Source organism: Centropristis striata, chromosome 12 (assembly GCF_030273125.1).
Source record: "Centropristis striata isolate RG_2023a ecotype Rhode Island chromosome 12, C.striata_1.0, whole genome shotgun sequence".
NCBI lineage: Eukaryota > Metazoa > Chordata > Actinopteri > Perciformes > Serranidae > Centropristis > Centropristis striata.
Genome location: NC_081528.1, coordinates 23,190,282 through 23,210,806, shown reverse-complemented (window position 1 = coordinate 23,210,806; position 20,525 = coordinate 23,190,282). Strand labels below are relative to the sequence as shown.

Here is a 20,525-nt window from a genome sequence, read left to right as displayed (position 1 = left end):
AAAGTAGGGTTCTCATAGCAACCATTGGATTTTTTCTGTAAAAAAATATTGCAAGTATATTTTATTGTGGCAATCTACCTAGCTGATTATTGTTAGTTCCATGACAGTTGGTCCATCTGACTGGTCATCTAAGTGTCCCTGGAGTTTTGACCTCTTTTGCCTGACTCGTCTTGAAAGGATAACCCTGCAAAGGTGTCTTGATTCCCCAACGGGGCTTCTTCTTACTTAACTAATTATATGCTCCTTGGCTTTGGAAATAAGGCTAGATTAGCATTAGGGCTACTAGCTAGTAAGCTAGTTATTCATGCCTACTAATGTTTGCAGCTTACATAATAGCAGATAACTACTCTTTTTTAATTGATTCCACTGGCTTTTGCTCTTGTGTTTTGGGTTTGGGAAAGGCTAAGAAAAAAAAACTCCAAATGTTTAGTAAATTGCTGCTACTACAAGCCCTGTGGTCGCCACTTGAACACGACGAACAATCCAAAGTTCGGCAGACAAGTTTGGAACTGTCCTGTTTCTTGTTTTCTATTGGCAAAAGTTGTGGATAATAATTGATATCAGGTTCTTGTTTGGTACCACCTCAGTTGAGGTTCCAAGCAAGATGAGCTGATACTAGAAGTTGGAGTTAAAACCCTGCAGACCACTTACTGATCAGAGAGAATGCACATTTTTCAACTTTTAGAATATGATTGATTTAAATGAGGGCTATTTAAGTGTTCAAAATGGGAAGTAGATGTACTTTAAATTAATTATCAGCTGATTTAGTGACATCTCTTTCATAATGCAAGTCATTGAGAAAAAGTATTTTCTAATGGCATTATGTGATGAAAACCATGCTGTGTGTGCAGTGCAGTCTTTTTTCTGTTTGCTTGCCATGAAAGGATCCAATGAGAGCTAGATGTCTCAGCAGTTTCATGCAGAGACAATACATCGATTAAGTAGGAATTCTGCCTACACAGATGGGGTATTATCTGCAGTGGAAAAGCACCAGGTCCCAAAAGTGAGTCATTGGGAGATGACTTGAGCAAAACCATGCAGTGAAAATGCAGCATCTTCTCTCCATGCGATAAAGTTCCTTTATTAGTCAGGTATTTATTTTACCCAATTAACCAAAATACCGTCTGGTCATTGTATCTTTACACAATGGAATTTCTAGAATTTGTTTAAGTCCATTATTGAATTCATACAACAGTTCCTAATTAGAATGCAGTTTGTGTATTTGTCTCCTGTTGCTCCACATAGCCACCTCCATCACTACTTCTATCAGATAAAGTGTGTGTGCAGGACCGTCCCTCTGCACCTGTCGACACTGATACGCAGATGGGGAGATAATTGCTAAGGGATGATTGTTAAGGAGATAATTGGAGTTTCCATACCCCCTGACAGGACTGGGTCTGGGCTGGGTATCTGACCCGCTGCCCAGGTAAGCATTTATTCAGCAGGCGGCAGGACTCCGCAGCAAACCAGATTGGAAACGTGGTGAGAAACAGCGAGGAGTAGAGACAATGGCCTCGCGCGAAAGGGTTAGAGAGTGAGACACAGGAAGAGAGAGATGTGTTCGGAGCTGAGGGGAGTGCTCTCACACCCTCGATTACCCATTTAATGAGGCGATGCGGTGCCATTGTTTTATTACTTAGAGGAAATAGGAGAAATCTAGATTTCACCCTGTGGTCCCTGTGTTTCCCACTGCTAGGCTGGCATCTGTTCCCTTTGTTCGCAGCAGTCTCCCTATCATCTCCTCTCACAGACACTAATGCTTCTGTTTCTTCTCCTCTCCAGAAACCAGCTTTGCCTTCTGTCAGTCCTTACCTACATTTTCAAGACACGCTTGCTTTTTGGCTCATCCTTATTAACCTTCCATTACCCCTGTTTCGACTAATGTAATCTCTCATGAGTATCCAACGCTTCCCGACATTAATCTAAGATCTGTTTGGCTGGTCAACTGCTCTGATCACTGCTATTCCCAGTGTGGAAGCTTAAGAATTTAGAGTCTTCCTGTCTGCCATGTCTCCATTTTCCTCCTTTTTTTTCTTCCTTCTATCGTAGACTCACCTCCTTGTCTTTCTTTTCCTCCCTTTTACCCATTATTGTCTCACTTTTTTGCCACACACTGGTAATGCCAGTGACATAAACACAATTTTATTGCTCTTGCACAGGCAGTAAATCTCCCTTAAGCTTGAGGAGCTAAAGCTGTTTATACCAGGGAATAGCGAGCACACCTCTCTAGAGCGCAACACTCCATGGGGCATATAGATACTCTAGAGAGGTAGAAAGGAAATGAGGCAAAGCCCACCCCCTCTTAAGAACACTTTTGCATTTCTTGACTCATTGGAATGGAGTACATTGTACTGTACACTGACACATTATCAGGTAATGAATCTTTTTTTCCAGAATAGATTTGAAATCGTTTGAAGGAGATCCCAGAGAAAACTGTGCTCGCAGTAAAAACCCTCCTACTCAGTCATGTCTGGAGACATTCATGCAGATCTTTGTTGGTGCTGTGTTTCGGTCCCCTGGGTCCCTGTAGTAGGAGATTTATTGCCCTGTGTGAGTCATTCTGAGTTGGAGGGCTCACGGAGTAGGACACCCCCACCCATCACCTGAGGGATTCTTCACAAGCCAATACGTGTGAGGAGCTCCAGCGAGGACATTTTTTGTTGTTGAGGGGGTTGCAAAAAGCGTGTGCAAGTCCTTAATGCATGCATATGTGCCCATGTGTGACTCGGGTATCGACTTCTTTTGCCCAGCCGCTCATTAACGAAGCTGATTAGCTCTCTAGAAGATGGATGGGACCAGAGGGACCAAAGCATGCTCTCTGTTTTTATTACACACATCATCTGACAGTTATTAGCCATGGGTGGCTGAGTGCAGGGTGATTGTGTGCGTCTTCCAGTGTCTGGTGTCAGATGTGTTTATCTCCCCTCAAAGTGCTCTGTGGTTGATTGAGTGACCCTTCACCCTTGTGGAGGTGGTGTATATTACCGCCTGATGTGACAGCAATCTCCCTGCCATCCCTCTCATCTTTCAAAAGGATACCTCGAACTAAATAAGATAGTGTACCTCGGGAATAAAAGTCTTTACCAAGTCAAGAAAGTGAATGCCGGGCACAGTGAATGGCTTTATTAGAAAGCTGACAGCATACAGATGACAGGAAATTAGTGGAGGAAGAGATGGGGAATGATGTGCAACAAAGGTGGCCAACCAAATGTGATTCAGGGAGCTTCCAGTTCACAGTCAGCACCATAACCCTCAGGTTCATAACTGAACTAGTCAACATAAGCACCTATAAGACTAGCAGCAGAGGGTTGGGCTTTATGCCGAAATCATGGTGAACTTTAGTAGAATATTATTTTCAAACTAAAAATTTTCAAACTCTTAATCACCCCCCCCACTTTACATCCCCCCCCCACCTCCTACTTTTTTTGCACTACACTGCACTGTGAACTCATTTTTATATTTTTATGTCTATTGTCTTTGTACAAAAACGCTTTCTGCGGCTACACTTGCAATATAACTATTTTATTTTTACAGTTCTATATTTTATATTCATATTATTTGTACTTTAGTCATCAGACTGACTATATTGTCATTCAGTCAAAGTCCAATGCATTAATCTCTACAAAAAAACACAACAATTGATTTATTGATTTGTCATAAATCATTTGCAGCATGATTAATATGGGATTTTGAGACTTTTCTAGCGGGGGAGTTCACCAATTATCAATATGGCTGCTGATAAAGTAAAAATTTGAGCTCTAATCAAAATAGACATTTCCTATTGTGGATTGTGAACCAATTTTGCACCAATATGATGATGCAATGGTATTCAAAAGGAGTGCTTTCTTAACTTAATAAAGAATATTTAACATTATTATACAATGTATTACACTGTCAACCAGTTCTAGAAATAAATGCTGAGAAAATAAGAATGAATAATGTCTCTGCAAAATTGTATGGCTATCCATCTGATATTTGTTAAGATAAATTGTTGGACAAACTGGCCAACAGACCAGCATTTCCACCAACACACCATGCCGAATTGGCTGTTTTCCTCTCTTTCATATCATGATGAGTTTATCTCTGGGTGGTCAGAAAGACTGTGCTTGAAGTTGCTGCCTTGGGCTGTGGGAGATTATGACATGCATTTTACCATCAATTCTGACTTTATTGATTAAATTATTAATTGAATAATCAAAAAATCTCATTAACCAGTGATGGAAAAAATAAATAGTTGCTATTTTAGATCCTAAAATATAGTGTCCTTGCTTATCCTTGTTGTGTCCTATTTTGCTACCAAGAAGAAAACAGATTTGACCTCCCCAGGCATCACTGCGAAATCTGCAGTCAAGTGGTGTAAGGGTGACATTGGATAGACAACATAAACCCGGGTGCAGTGGTAGGATTGAGACTCACTGAATGAAGGTGTTGTGCGACTCTGGGAGTCAATCTGGCAGGGTTATGCTGAGGTGGAGGAAAGATGGGCTGGATTCAGCAGCTCTCTCCTCCTTTCCATCGTCAATGCCCGGAGGACAAAAAACAACATGATTTCCTCGGAGTGTCAAAGCGCCAAATTCACAGAATGGAGAATAGAATAGAGCTGATCAATAAATAAATGAGCTACTTAATTGGGCGTCCTATTTTGTGGAGTCCCCTGACATGTCACTCCTCGGTATTGAGGCTCTTTTTAAAAAGGACCTTTACGGATGGCTGAACAAGAACCCTCCAATCAGTATGTTCCCTCCAGCTGAACCCAGCTTCCTCCTGTTGTGAAATTCCTTCTGTACTGCTGACCTTAATGTTACACAGGATAATGGCATGCAAGTCCCAGGGGAGGAAAATAGTAGAAGCCCTGTGTTCCTTCTGTGTGTGCTTGTGGAGGCGTATAATGTATATAACATCCATATCAGACATTGTGGTTTGCATGCGGTCACAGTAAACCCATGAGTCCAGGGTACATGTGTTTGCTGAGCTAACACGCTCCAAAGACGCTCCTTATATTGATTCTCACAGAGCTGCTTGTGGCTTCTCCCCAAAAATACATTTGAAAAATTGTTTTGTGAATGCACCCGGTACGATTCAATTCAACTGCATTGATTTTTTTGACATATCAAGCAATGCAGAGCTATTGAAAAAAGAATCACAAACACACATCAACACAAAGGAGCTGCTTTGCAATACCACAGTCCTATTTACAGGGTAGTGTGTGGCTCCAATGGAGCAGCTGGGAGGCAGGTACCATGCACAAGGGCACCTTGACTCCTTCGACTGATGCTGTTTGCCATCAGAAATAAACCTGTATTTACCATAGACTGTATAAGCTATTGACATTGACAATGTCTGAAGACGCCTGAAAATGTCTGTGACGTCTGAAGAGCCAAAAATAATGTGGGTGGCTCCGGCCGTCACCATCTTTTCAATGCCTGACCTAAAAGAGGTGGAGCGTGGTTAAGCTGAGGTTGGCTGAAAGAAGCCTGGTTGCTGAAACACGCAAACTGTGACAGCACACTCCTGCCACTCAAAGCTGCCACACCCTTATTAATGCAGCGTTTAGCTAGGTTTGTGGAAGACTTCTGTGCACATATACACGGTTTGCCCAAAAAGTTGGAATAATTTTGTTTTCAGACACAATCCTCGGTTAATTGTGGTAGTTTTGAGAAGATAATACACTTTATCTGTCAATAATAAATCACATGGTTGCATCATTTTTTTCCCCCATTGGGGGATTAATAAAAAGATAAATCTTAAATGTTTGATCTATTTCATGGAAAGAGGTAAAAAATATTATTACAACTTTATGGGCAACCGTGTAGCAGGTGAAAAAGCAATAGCAGATATAAAATAAATAACTAAAGAAGTCCATTGGGGAACAACTACAACCTAGATTCAAAAAACGCTGGGATGATGTATAAAATGTAAAAACACACAGAATGCTTCAAATTCAATCAGCGTTTCAGTGTGGACATAAAATATGCATTCTTTGCACAGTTGAATACGCTTTCAAAAAAATCAGTTTGTTTTTTTCCATTTCAGCTTTCTGGGAATCAAAATATGATAAGATCTGGGAAAAATCTTTGTAAGTTTGATGAGAGCATAATGTGTCGGGTGCTGCGCCCAAGCCTTGGTTGGGAAAACCCTGTTATGCATAACTTTAAGGCTTAATATCATTTAAACAGGTGATTAAATAAAATCCACCCCCTCCACAGTTGTTCATTCACAGAAAATAAGTTATAGAGATCAAAATAGTTTTTTGTACCAGGCTTGTATATCTGCTGTAAAGTTTGGGATGTTAACATGGGGGTTTATGGGGATTGACTCACTTTTGGAGCCTCAAGTGGCTGTACAAGGAACTGCACCTGTTTTTTCTCACCACTGCATTGGCTTCATTTTTCAGCCTCGGTTTGTATGTCCATAGTGCCCATTCAAATGTTCTCACTTTAATATCATAATAATTTTCTGGTCAACAACAAAAAAAAATATGTCCTTGATACATATGTAGACTCAATCATAATTTCAAATACATAGAGATTTTTATAGCTTTATTAATAATCTAGTCATAAAGTCAAAGTCAGACTTTATTTTTCAGAGTGAGGCTGTAACGCTCCAGTAGTATTATGTGATTTTGTACTGAGCTATAAACATTCATGGGCAGTATGAAGGATGCAGCGATGCCTACCACCCCCTAGCATCACCCTCCCATCATCTACAACTTCAGATGCAGGAACAACTGTCACTAACACGCCCTCTTTGTGCAGCCGGCACAGACACGTCTGTCATTTGATATTTGGCTCATGCTAAGCAGAGGAACAGCTGCAGGGCACAGGAAACAGAGAACAGGGAAGACAGTAGCTGCGTGAGTTGTTTCTGACAGCTCCTCCTGTTGTGAGTGTATCAGTCCCTTTAGGATTTGAGTTTTTCTCTCTCTCCGTGCAGCCCTAAACTCTTTGACCACGCCAAATGCAAATCAACTTATTGTTCATTCATGGGAAAAGTTTAGAACGGGTGAAATTTTAAACTCGACAGACCGTTCTGGTGAGCTTTCCTGCATCATCTGTATGCTGAAGGGTTTTGTTGACTGTAGGAAATCATTATGGTTTTGTTTGAGTGTAAATAAAGCGTGATGCAGTGGAACTGTGCTGCAAATCTTCCATTATTTCAGAAATTATCCGAGGATTCTGCAAAGCCAAGTCAGTTTTGCAAATTTGCTAATTCCTTGAGGGGAAACCTAATTATGACAAAATGTCCAAACACTCACGATTCCCACTTCATCTTCCAAAAGTCCTTTTGCAGCTCTGAGCTACTGTAATCCCTGCCAGAGAAACAGACCGTTGCCTGGGCAACCTCAGTTCTGCCGCCATGGCAGCTGTAGCCGTGGTGAGGAGACACGGAGTGCCAGGGTGGACAGGTGTTGCCGGGGTCTTCGAGATCACTTTAGGTCTCTCAGCCTTGCCTCCAATGTCGTTACACATGTGGAGCAATGCTAACAAGCTCCCTCACACATAAACGCACCGGTTACGCCGCTCCTCTATACTGCTATCAGAACAGGACTGGAGACTGCTGAGTTACACTAATGTTCTGTGTCATGCTCTTGTCGAATTAGACGGGCACACGGTTCTCTTGCCAGCTCGGAGCAGGAGGTCCGTGCCACATGGCTGCATGTTTTTTTTGTCAGACACATACTGTAGGTATGGCAAAATGACTCATATTCAGTGAAACATGGTAACCTGCTGCAGGGCAGAGTAATGGGACACTGCACAAAAAGTCAAACAAGCTCTCATTACCTTTCATCCAGGCAGAACATGAAGGCCACCCCTGAAATTGGTCCTAGAAAATTGTAAGGGGAAATATAATGTGTGCCAGTGGAAAGCAATAGCGGAGAGGGTGTCGATTTAATAGCAACAGCGTGTGCAGACCATGAAGGAAAGATAGTTCTGTTACTGAGTCAGTGTGGCGAGGCTCAAAATGTCTATTTCAGGGCTTGCTTTAAGTAGGGTGAGTCACCAGGCTTTTGGAGCACCAGAGACTGCATATGTGTATGTGTGTTCATGCGTCTGTGCACATGTATTTTTCTGTGATACCGCTGAATTTCTCACTCTCCCTCTATCTCCGTCACAAGCGCACACATACACGTGCCCGCCCGGCGGGTGCAGGTCTGTGACGGGTTAGGCGTTTTGGGAACGGGCCATCCTCTCTCTGTCTTGCCCTCAGCTCATAGCAGAGAGCTGGCCCTCGCACGGGGACAGACAGCGACTTCAATCTGTTTGGTAAATACTGAGATAAGTAAGGCCCACCCATCGCCATGGCAGAAAATAGCCCAGGCCAGACCTGCAAGTGCAAAGATAGCTCGCTATGCTGAAAGCATTAAGAGGGCATACCCTCCGAAGTGAAGACTGTGAACATAAATTAGCTATTTTAAGCTTTTTGAGGGTGTGAAGGAAGTCAGAGTGACAATGGGAGAAAGAGAAATGGAGAGACTGACAGAGAAAAGCAAATGAGGGATGCAAACCGCCTCCTGCTGCCAGTAAAATGTCAATGGAGCCCTGGGGATGCATTGATTAACCTCTCTACTCCTAATCTGCCTTCAGCTTCTGCAGCGCTCACTGAAGACACACACACACTGGTGCTATACAGATGGACAAACTGGCCGGCTCTGCATGAACATGACACACAGTAGTTGAATGGAGGCAAGGACAGGGCTATAAGAGCTATTTTCAACTCAACATTTAAAAGCACTGTGTGCGATGAATCAGGTTTTAACTGAAAGGATGAACAAATTGTGAACAACGAGATAGATGTTGTTTTATGTCTCTTTTCATATTTTTTTCCTTTAATGACATCAGAGATATCTTCTTTTCATACATAGATGACAATGCAAACGGTGGCACGATTAAAAATTTCACACTCCGTTCAGTTCAGTTAAGCATCATTCAATTCAATTCATTCATACAGGACTGCAACTAATGATTATTTTGGTGCTTTGGTCTATAAAGCATCAAATATAGTGACATTTAATCCCGTAATTTCTCAGAGTCTGGGAGTATAATCAAGTGGCAGCCTCTAAAGCTGAAACGTGAAGTCAATGCAGAAGTGCGTAATAACCGCAATTCCTCAACTGGCCACTAGAGGCTGCCTCTAAAAGTGAGTCAGTCACCACAGACATTATAATGCACACGTTACAGCAGAAATAAGCATCTTTACAGCCTGGAATAAAAAACTCTAGAGACAGCTAATTGCATGACAACTGTGAGGGGGGCACATTTTATAAATGTCACCCATTTAAATTATATTAAGGCTTAAAGTTATGCATAACTAAGGGCATGGCCACTTTGAGTGACAGGTGGCTGCCCACACCGGTGACTCATCACTGCATTCAGCCCACCTCAGCTCACCGACCCTCCACCTTTTTTGCCCCGTCCTTCAGGCCAGGGCCTACAAATATAAATTGTTTACATGACTTAAAGTAAAAAAAATAATAATTTTACTGTAATGTTAGGAAATGTGAGGAAAAGCAGCAAATCTTCATATTAGAGAAGCTGGAATCATCAGTCTGATTGATTATTTAATCTATCATTTTAGCTTAAATTCAATACATCACTGTCTCCCCTACATGAGAATATCTATAGGACATAATTTTAAGTAAAATCATTACAAGTCTCAATGGAATGTAGGCATCATGCAGCAACAAGAGACGCAACAGCACAGATCATCAGATTGTGTTGCATTTTGCAGAGGATAAATTGGTTTATGCAAATATAAATATCTATCACATTAAATCTACTGCATTATTGAAAATCCAACAACTTCTTTACACTTTATATTTTTAGTGTTCACCAAAGTAGCAATTGTCTACTTGATGGGAAAATGTGGTATTTACTTTAACAAGAGTTAATACAAATATTCCATAATATGTCTAACTAACATTCTCTGTCTTCTCTTTCCTCTTTGGCAGTTTGCTCCCAGTTCTCCAAAGGTGTGTACGCCATCATCGGCCTGTATGACAGGAAGACGGTAAACATGCTCATGTCCTTCTGTGGCGCGCTGCATGTCTGCTTCGTCACGCCGTCCTTCCCCATCGAGACGGCCAACCAGTTCGTCATCCAGCTGCGGCCTGAGCTGCAGGACGCTCTGGTGGGAGTGATCGACCACTACGGATGGACCAAGTTTGTCTACATGTACAGTTCTGACTCAGGTAGGAAACTTTATTTCACATTGTACTATTTCATCCATTTGGCATCATCATTATTAGTTGACACCTCTAAAAAAGCTTTGCTACAGTATTATAAAGAGATGTGACTGTGAAGTGGGCTCAGCCACATGCAGCTTATTCTCTAAAATATTTCTTTTCATCATCATCCATTATAAATAGATACTTAAATATGTTATCATCTTCATTCATCTTTAACTAGCAACATTTTTACCATGAGATTCCTTCTAAATAGCAAGTCTGTGCACATTAAGACAGTCAGAGGGAAAACCAGTCGTTAAAGCAACTAGCATTAGCCGTCTTCATATTGCCATGGCGACAGCAATGGGGTCAATCGTAGCCATTGTGCAACAATGAGCAGCCATCAGAACATTTATTTCTGATGGCTGCAGACAGAAAACGCAGAAAAGAAACATTGACCTGCTCTGACTAGCAGATAAATCACACAATGGAACAAAAGATAAAGCTTTTCATTGAGCAGTCCTCAGCAGTAACCCGTGTTGCAACGGTCCTTTTGTCAGCAGCATGCCCAAAAAGAAAAAAGAAAAGGAAAAACAGAAGAAGTGCTGTAGCATACAGTTTAACCATCTTAATAGCATTCCTGCAAAACTAAAGCAGCACACCTGTCAGCCTCCTTCTCTTCCTCTCCTCTCGAGCAAATCAGCTTTACCCTTCTTATAACACCATCTGTCCCAGGTGTTGTGGGTTTTGGAGCATGACTGGGAAAGGTGTGTTATAGATTCATGTGCCAAAAAGCATGCACACTTCATATATGGAGCACATGCAAATGATTGCAACTTTTATCTGCCTGAGTGTGTGTGTGAGAGACATAAGCGGGCTTAAGTCAGCTTTAAAAGACAGATGCCATCATGTCACTCTGCAGAGCATGCTGTCAGCCAGTGACAGGGGAGATTTCACACTGGTCTCTAGCCCTATTGATTCATGATGGCCGTAGCACCACACATGTCTCACAGATTTTTTTTATCTTCTGTGATCCCTTCATTACCAACTCACAAACTGTTGGCGTGTGTGTGTGTGTGTGTGTGTGTGTGTGTGCGCGCAGGGTCACCCCTGTGTGATTGAGTGGTGGGATGGAGCCAGTGGAATCCATATCAGTGGTCCTCTGTTGCCTGGAAACTACACTGTAGTCACCCTTTCTACAGGGTTATTTTAAGCCTTTAAGAAAAATCATATTTAGTTGTGAGGAATTTATCCATTTTTGTGTGTGGAGTGTGTGTCCTTTTTGGAAACATTTTATCAGAATATCCTTTTATTTTGCACTTTGGAGTCATTATTGCCCATAAAATGTTACAAGCCATTTTATACTATTGCCTTATATATTAGATATTATCATGTATTAGATATGTATCTATATTTCAGTGTTTAAATCCTGAAGTGGAGAAGGACATACACATATACCATAGCTTTAAAAAACAAAATCTTTTTTTCTCTCTTAACATCTGTCTTACTGTCGTACGATGCAGCATCCACTAATAAAAGTGCCTCTCTTTTTTATTTTCAAAAGCCAAGAATGGGAACACAAATTTGATAGCCCATTAAACCTATCATAAACAATATTCAGGAAATGGTTTCCCCAAAGTGTTATTTTCTCTACTGTCGATTGCCTGGTGCCCAGGTCCCCATGCATTGCCTCCAGCCAGGAGGATGCTTATGACAGCCAGATTCCATTATGATATTATTCTCTTCCAGAATGCCTTTGGAGGACCATTTTTACCTTGGCCAGTCTCACGAGCCCCCCCTTGTCAGGCTGGCTCTGATTTATAGGGGGGCATCAGCCACATAGCTACATTTGAAAAGGCGAGGGGATATTTAATGCGAACATAGTGAGACCAAAAAAAAAGGAAGAAAGGGAAAAGTATGCAGTCCAGCCACAATGCAGACTGATGGGAAGATGACTCCAGGGGTCAGATGCTTAAAACTCTAAAACTGTGTGTAAGCACAAAGACAGAAACATACATAATGGATTCTTTTCATTCAATCATTTAAAAAAAATGTAATTTTATTATTATTTGTTATTGTGATATAGTACAACAAGTGACAAATTAGACAGACAAATATATAAAAAAGAATATCGAACAGAAGTTATGATTTGAATATGATAGGTCCACAGGTTTTCAGTTGTTTTTGTTAGTGGGAGTATAGTAAGTGTTTGTGTGCACGGTTGAGAGTGTGTTGTGTAAGTGTGTTTTATAATCGTGCACAAATAATTCTGAGGGTATATGAATAAATCAGAGGAATGTGCAGGATTGTGCAGATGAAGGTGGGGGAGAGAGAATTAATGGGCAGGTTAAGGTTAATAATAATGATGGTGATAAGTTAAATAGCTACAAAAATATATAAATAAGAAATCAATAAGAAAAACATTAAATAATAATTATATTAAGAATAAAAATAAAATAGTAAGAGGTTTGGTGTCGTCTGGGAAGGAGGCTGTTACCTTATTTTGAATTGTTTTTTTCTTTCCTCATGGGTGTCGTTGTCTTGGTCCGCCCCCAGACCTGTAGGAGTGAGCCAGTCCGTTATGATTGAGTTATGTTGTTGTTATTTTTATTTTATTTCTAGTTGTTTTGATTGAACTCAGCCCATACCATGTGTTCCCCATGCAGGTCTGTTCCAATAAAAGCCCCCAAAAGTATTAATGTAATGTGGGAGTAGATGAAAAGGCATGAATAAATAGAAAAAGGTGACAATGAACTGTAGGAGGGAGGAAAATAATGAGAAAAAAATGGTATAATAATAACATTATATAGTTTGAAAAAAAGTCCTTGACAGTTAAGGATGGCTCAAATGCAATTAAAAATAATGATGAAATGCATCACTCATAAATTATTTTTTTAAATAAATGTGTCTTTGATTGACATTTTACCAAATGCTGTACAACCTTCAAAAAAACTATAAAAAACATTGAAAATGATTATTTTAAGGTTATATCTCTCACCTTATTTTGCGTTCACCTTCATATTGCCTGCAGCTATCTCAGTTGAAACCATGCACACACCACATTTTTCCTTCATGAATACCGGTTTATGCATTAGAAAAGCAGTATGAATGGTGTTTGTGCATACACATCGTTTATGCACTGGCCCCAGGTCTTTCTGTCTCTCTCATTACAGAACGGAACATTCTCAACGCGAAGTGTTAATGAATAATGCACTAATTTTAGCTCATCCTGCCCAAGTGCTGGAACATAATGTACATAATGCAGAACCAGAGTAACAAACACTCACATGGAGACATTAGGGAAGCAGTAAGATAATTAAGAAAAAGAGGGAATTACAATGAAAGTAACTAATAAAGAGCCTCTTTTTACACTGCTGGGTCAGATTAAGTTGCACAGTGCTGTCCATGGTGCTGAAACCTTTCCTGACACCACGACTCGACTCCATTCAAAGACAGTAATTCTCCTCAGGACCCAGTGGCCTTATTCATGGCCATGATTAACTGCCCCCAGTGTTCCCATGCCTGTCATCAGTTTCACAGCGACTACTGAATCTGTCAGCACCAAGGACTGCAATTATTCACTAATGAGCGACAGAGAATGGATAGAGACACCATGAAAGGTGCTGCACGTCCCCGTGTACGTTTTTACACGTGGGTGTGTAATATATTTAGATGTATGGTGTCGTGGTCATATGTGGAGGTGAAACAGCATCCATCTTTCCATTTCTTAATGACCTGGTGTCAAATCAGCAGCGTGAATTGCCTGGAGAGCAGCTGGTGTGCATTTTAATAAGGCCAGGCATTCATTTGTCAGAGGCTTTGACTGCCTGTTTCATTCTTCTTTTGACAGAGTCTGTTGTTGTGGATAAGCCATATTTACATTTGCTCAATGTGCATAAAATGCCAGTATGAACACGAACAAACAGGCATGGAAGATATACAAAACACATTATGTATAGGCCCACGGTGGCTCTGACAGTGTTTGCCAGCTTAGTAGTGGAAAAAACGGATACTGCTACATCATGTATTAGTTTACATTTCCTAAATTTTTTAATTGCTATAATTCATTTGGGTAATGTCTGCCAGTCTGCTGCGGGTGAAATTACTTTATTTACTCTGTGGAACAACTGTGGCTGCCAGCTCGAGAGGAATCTGATTGGTCTACCGCCAGCAGCAAAGGAGTACACCAGTGAGTCAGATTGTAAATCAGAGCTCAAGATCAATGTGTTCTCTAATCGCCTTTTATTTCCTGTCTTAGCATGAGCCTGTAGCTCATTGGCTGCTCCACTTATTCCTCTCTGATGTTCAAGTGTCTCCGCCGCGTATCCGCGGCAGCGTAATTGAGTAACGCCACCTGTAATTGGCGCTCGGAGGACGTAAATCCGGCTGTGAGTTTGTCGTCTGCGATGATGCACGGGCTGATTATTTGTTAGTGTGAAAGTGGTGATTATTCAGACCGGCGCTGTACGAACTGCATAAGCACACCTGTACATGTCAGAGTGCTTAATGGACTGTCCCACTCGTTATACTTTATCACTGAAGCTACAGGGGAGCTTCTGATGGATAAGCTTATCGTGAGCATTTTGGTTTTCTGCACAGCTTCTGTTTTGTTCGCAAATTATTTAATTTATGTCTCAGGCTGCCTAATAAAATCTAGACACTTATGGATCACTCTCGGTAGAATACCAACGAGTCATTCATCACTTCAGTCTCTCGTCTTGGACATCTTCGCAGAACTTTCGACTATAAATGCTCACACGGTTTCCACTCTTCTGTCACAGGGCTGTCAGTGCTGCAGAAGGTCCTGGACACGGCAGCGGAGAGGAACTGGCTCGTGACTTCGGTCAACGTGGAGACCATGACGGAGGCCTCCTTCTTGAAAGTGTTCCAGGATTTGGACAAGAGGAAGGAGGGCCAGATTATCATCGATTGTGAGACCGAGAGGCTCACTGGCATCCTCAAAAAGGTAAGGAGCTTTTCTATGTTTCTGCAATGAGAGGGGATTATGTAATTATGTTGCAATTTATAACGCAATTTCAGCTGAGAGGCTGCAACCTCATAATATCATCAACAGTACAAACTATAGGTTCAAATAAACAAGTAGAAATTCAACATGATTAGTGACTTTTCCTTTTGGACACATATCAAACGTAGTAAAAGCTGAGTAATTAGCCTGCATGTTAAGTTTTAAGGACTATGAACTCATTTAAAATTGTACAGAAAGGAGTAGATAAAAATGGAGAGTGGGGGTTGGTTGGTTGGTTTAGTCTCCTGGAGCATCAGGAACAGGAGAGATAAATAAAGCAGTATTGGCATTTGGAGTCTGCAGATCTTCTGTGAAAGGATCGTCACTTACTCACCTCTGTGTGGTTGAAAGAAAAAGGATCTTTGCGTTAGAATTGACTAAACCTCCCCCCCAAAACAGAGATTGCCCGATCACGGCTTAGTAACCGTAACTAAGCATGGCAGGTGTGTCAAGCTTTGGATTTTACTGCACACTTGAGCAATGTAAGAGTTATACTTAGCATTTAAATCTGTTGGTGGTTTCTTTTTTGTAGCCTTTCCAAAACCGAATCCAAGAAGTATACTACGTTAGTTTGTTGGGCTGCAGGTATAAAGACGCCCAGTTCATGACAAGCACATCTATGAGTAACATTAGCAACCCTTACCTGCTATCAATTAGACTTGTGACAGAGATACAGTAGCTATCATACACTAACTAGCCTACTCAACTGTACATTACTCCTTAACATATTTCTCTGGTAAAATTGGAACATATGTTTAATCCTCTGTTTCAGGTCGTTTTTTTGCTCTTTTTACATTTACACACTGTGGCATTGCAGTTCGATGCAATATATAAGTCATACACCTCTATAGAATCAGCACAATCATGACTAGAAGTTTGTACTTAGAAATATATTTTGTACAGAAAAACACAGTTACAATGGCATACATCATAAATAAATAAAGAAAAGAAATGAAAGTTTAATTTCTCTGATAAATTATATTTTAAAAATTGGAATAAAATATAATTTATATTAACACCACTTTCCCCACACATGTCATGACTATTTTCCAATTATCATGACATAAATAAAATATATTACATAGATACATATTTAACTATTTATATTTTTACAAACTCTCCTGTCCCCTCCTCTCAGCTCTGTGAAAACAGCCTGAGGTTCTGTCTGATTTTCAGTGAATATTTCTTACGTGACTGTTCGTCTCAGCAAAATTAATCATGGCTTTTTCTAGTTGTGCTGAGAAGCACAACATTTTATGTTTTTAAGGATCAGGTTATTCCAAACAGTTTATTTTTGGCTACATTTTAACACATCATCAGATATCATCACATCGACAGATATATCACCATTTTAAGCTTAATTTTGGTTACTTCATCTAACTGAAACTTTTGTTACCTATGATCCATGATAATTTGGGCAATGTTGTAAAGAAAACATATATTGCAACCCCGGGCTGGGGTGGGGTTTACGGGGTTAATAAAAAACAGCCAAACAGGTTTATGTCAGACTAAAATAACAGGATCATGAGGAAGCTGACTTTTGCCTCACATGGAGCTTTATCTTCAGTTTTTAAAGGGGACGTATTATGCTCATTTTCAGGTTCATACGTTGTATTTTGGACTCCTACACAATGAAAAGATAATTTGCAGATAAGCTACCAAACTTTTTTTTTTTTTAATCAAAAACTGCATTCTATTTACATAATTTATGCTTAATAACTAGAACAGATAAAGATTACATTTAATTAGTACTAAATTGCATAACTGGGTTACATGTAACTACCAACCTCCCAACACTGATTGGCATTTGTCAAGAAAAATAGTATTGGAGCCTGCATTTATTTAGCTCTGCCTGAAATCAAATACCCATTGTTTCAAAAATTACTAAAATTGTTGAGCGGTAAATGTGCTCCTGTGATTGCAGACCTTTTCACAGCAGACGTTTTGGCATGTCATAGCAGGAAAAGCACAGGTGTTACTAATAACATACATAACAAGTGCATTTTCATTTTTCTTTATTTTTGCTCACTGGCATGGCTTACTGAGACATTTAATGGAACTAAGCCATTGTTAGCTAAATTTGTTTCACTTGTGCTTTTCCTGCTACGACAACTCAAACTTTCTGCTGTAAAAACGGTGTTGCAAGCTGCATATGTGAGAAGAAAAACTTGACAGGCACAGTAACAGAAAATTATATCCTCAGAAGTATCCACACATTTCTCATATTTGTATTGTTTTGCTTGTTGATGTCACTTGTAAGATTTATGACTTTTCAGTCAGATTTTAATCAGGTTTTTTTTCCGTTTCGGTACATCTTTGTTTATAAGAAGAAAGAAAAAAGTGCACACATGCACTTTAATGATGTTCTCACACAAACACACACAGTCCCCATCTATATGTGTAGGCTCTGTGTGAATGTTATTGATGGCCTGGTGTCTACAGTTAAGGTTATTGCATCAGTTCTCACCAGTTTACAGGAGCTGAGCTTGAGAAGTTCTCCATTCAGACGGGCGCCATCAATCACCCACATCTGCTCCCTGCCTCCACACTGTGCATCCAAGCAATGACGCACACACACGCACACACACACACACACACACACACACGCACACACACACGCACACACACACACACACACACACACACACACACACACACACACACACACCTCTGCCTCCTTTGCCCTTTAAACTCCCCCCCAGTGTTCATCTCATTCATCTCATACAGTACACAGATTCTCCTGCGATAATGTCACTGACAGTTTCCTGAGGGCGACTTCTCACATAAACTGAATGTTGATGCAGCCTCCTCAGAGAGCAATCACCGCAACAGAGGAGCTACCTCGAAAATGTTTCGCCGTACGTTCCTCCATCACAGCGACAAAAAAATGACCCGTTCTCTTGGGGCTGAACTCTGGATGACTCCTCAAATCTGCATGTATAATTAAAACGCTGCTCCCACCCAAAACATTTCCATTTGACAGTCCACTGTGGCAGTAATGTGTGTTCCCCCCCCAGTCGTCGGGTGTATTAGTGTCAGCCGCGCTGGTGTGTGTCTCTCCTCTTCCTTCCCTTCGGTACTTTTCCTTGCCGGGGGCTCGGCCGCGGGGCCCGCCTTGTGCTGGGGTCACCATTAATAACAAATGCCACCTTCTGTCATGACCTACAGCATCATTAGACACACACACATTACACAAAAACAAATGAGAACACTCGCCGAAGTACACGCGAGGGAAAATGCTCACAGAGAGGGAGAGGAGTGAACAATGTGTGAGGTCATGCATAGTGCCTGAACAGAGACAGTGGAAGAGCCTCTTATCCGCTGTCCTGGGGCTATTAATTGGATGGTGCATGGCTTTGAATAAGCGCTGCCCTACTTGGCCTTATTTTATGTGACTGCACAGTATGCTGTGATGACACACACGCACACACATTTGTTGTACAGTACAGCAGGCTCTTCATTTGGGCATAGGCGAACTTGACAGTTGCCACCAGCAGAGATGGGAGATATTTTTCTTATCGTACAACGCATCTACATTCAAATGTCAGTCAAAGTGGTGTCCAATGTGCCCATTTCATTTATAAATAAACTGGCTCTGTCAGTGCGCTACACACCTCTCGCTGTGATGTTCAAACAGCCCTGACCCTCTGTGCTCGGCTGACCTGTGACGCCTGCAGTTAGAGGGTGACAGCAACGCAGGCATAAGAGAGATGTAGGCGTGGGAGAGGGGCTTGTGCACAGTTCAGCGCTGACAGCGTTCACTATTTGATGATTATATTGTTAGATCACGGCGGAGTTCCAGGAATATTGTAAGTTATTTAAACATTAGATCAAAGATCAAACCAGAGCTCTCAGGGGAACACTATTGAAAGCAGAAGAGGAGGAGGAGGAAGATAACAGAGTACAGTATACAGTATTATATTTACAAATTGATGACCAATTTTATGGCACGCAAAAGCCTAGAGGATGTTAAGTGCTTATGTTATTTGCAGTATACTATCATTAAAGATAATTATTTGGCTGTATTTCCTGTTTTTATTCTTTATTTTTTTTAAATGATTATATATTTTGCTTTTAGACTGGTCAGCCCTGGGTGTTTTTAGGGAGCGATTTGCCTTTATTAGTGGTTATACGTCGTAATTATAATATTTTAGTGAATTCATTTAGTTGCTTCTCTTTAACATAATTATGAATAATATCAGTGGTGGATAATATGTTTCGGAGTGGGTGTCTGGCCAAAGGCAAAAAGTTTGAGAAATATCCCAAGAGAGGAGAGGAGAGGAGAGGAGAGGAGAGGAGAGGAGAGGAGAGGAGAGGAGAGAGCAGAGAGGAGTAGGGAAGAGGAAATGAGAGTGAAGAGAAGAAGACAATGGGGTGAGGTGAGGAGGACATGGAAATGAGATGGTAGAGGAGAGGAGCTAACAAGAGGGGAGAAGGAAATGACAGAAGAGAAGAAATGAGGTGGGAGATGAGAAGAGAGGAGGAAACAGAATGTTAGAGGAGAACTGAGGAGGAAGTGAAAGAAGGGAAGAGAAGAAATTAGATTGCAGAGGAAGGGAGGAAACGAGGTGAGATAAGAAGAGAAGGGAGGACGGGAGAGGAGGAAATGAGAGGGGAGAGGAAATGAGATGAAAGAGAAGACGAGGAAACAAGAGAGGAAAGGAAGGAATCAGAACACAAGAGGGAAGGAGATGAGGAATGGAATATTTTTATTCATACTTGTTTCTGACTCCAGAAGGGTCTTTTTTCTTAAAATACTTATATGACTTTTAAGGGATGGCAGCATTTTATGTTGTTGTGTTAAAGACTGTAAATGTTAAGTGTTAAGTCCCATTTTTACTGATGCATTGTGTTCCTACTCTCTGCCTGTCCATGCACGAGGTCAAGTGTTATATATATATATATATATAGGGTCATGTATACTGCACTGACAAAACCTCTCTCTCAGTTGCACACACACACACACACACACCACGCACACACACGCAAGCCTACTGTCTGTTCCGTATCACAGCTTTTTATCCTCTATAACTCCTCTGACCTTGTCTTCCAGATTGTTGAACAAGGCAAGAATGCAAAGAGCTACCACTACATCCTGGCTAACCTGGTAAGCAATCACCATTACACCTCTGCATTTTTATCTACTTAAATTTCTTCAACAAACATTTCCACATGCTCGTCTTTATACTTCCATGCCTCTCTGAATGAATTTGCATTGCTATTAAATGTGCCTTTTAACAGGATTCCAGACTTTCTGTGCTTTATTGCCAGTTTAATGGACTTGCATGCGCCGAATAATTTAGCCTAAAACTATCCGGTTTTATGTCTTTTATG

General features: G+C 40.9%; 1 protein-coding gene across 1 annotated transcript in view; it reads left to right on the top strand.

Annotated features, from left to right (window-relative positions):
- gria1a (glutamate receptor, ionotropic, AMPA 1a) overlaps positions 1–20,525 on the top strand; it is a 90,533-nt gene that overhangs the window by 11,163 nt on the left and 58,845 nt on the right. The window contains 3 exon segments of the mRNA XM_059345454.1: positions 9,950–10,189; positions 14,947–15,131; positions 20,245–20,298. Of these exon segments, the coding sequence (XP_059201437.1) occupies positions 9,950–10,189; positions 14,947–15,131; positions 20,245–20,298 (479 nt within the window).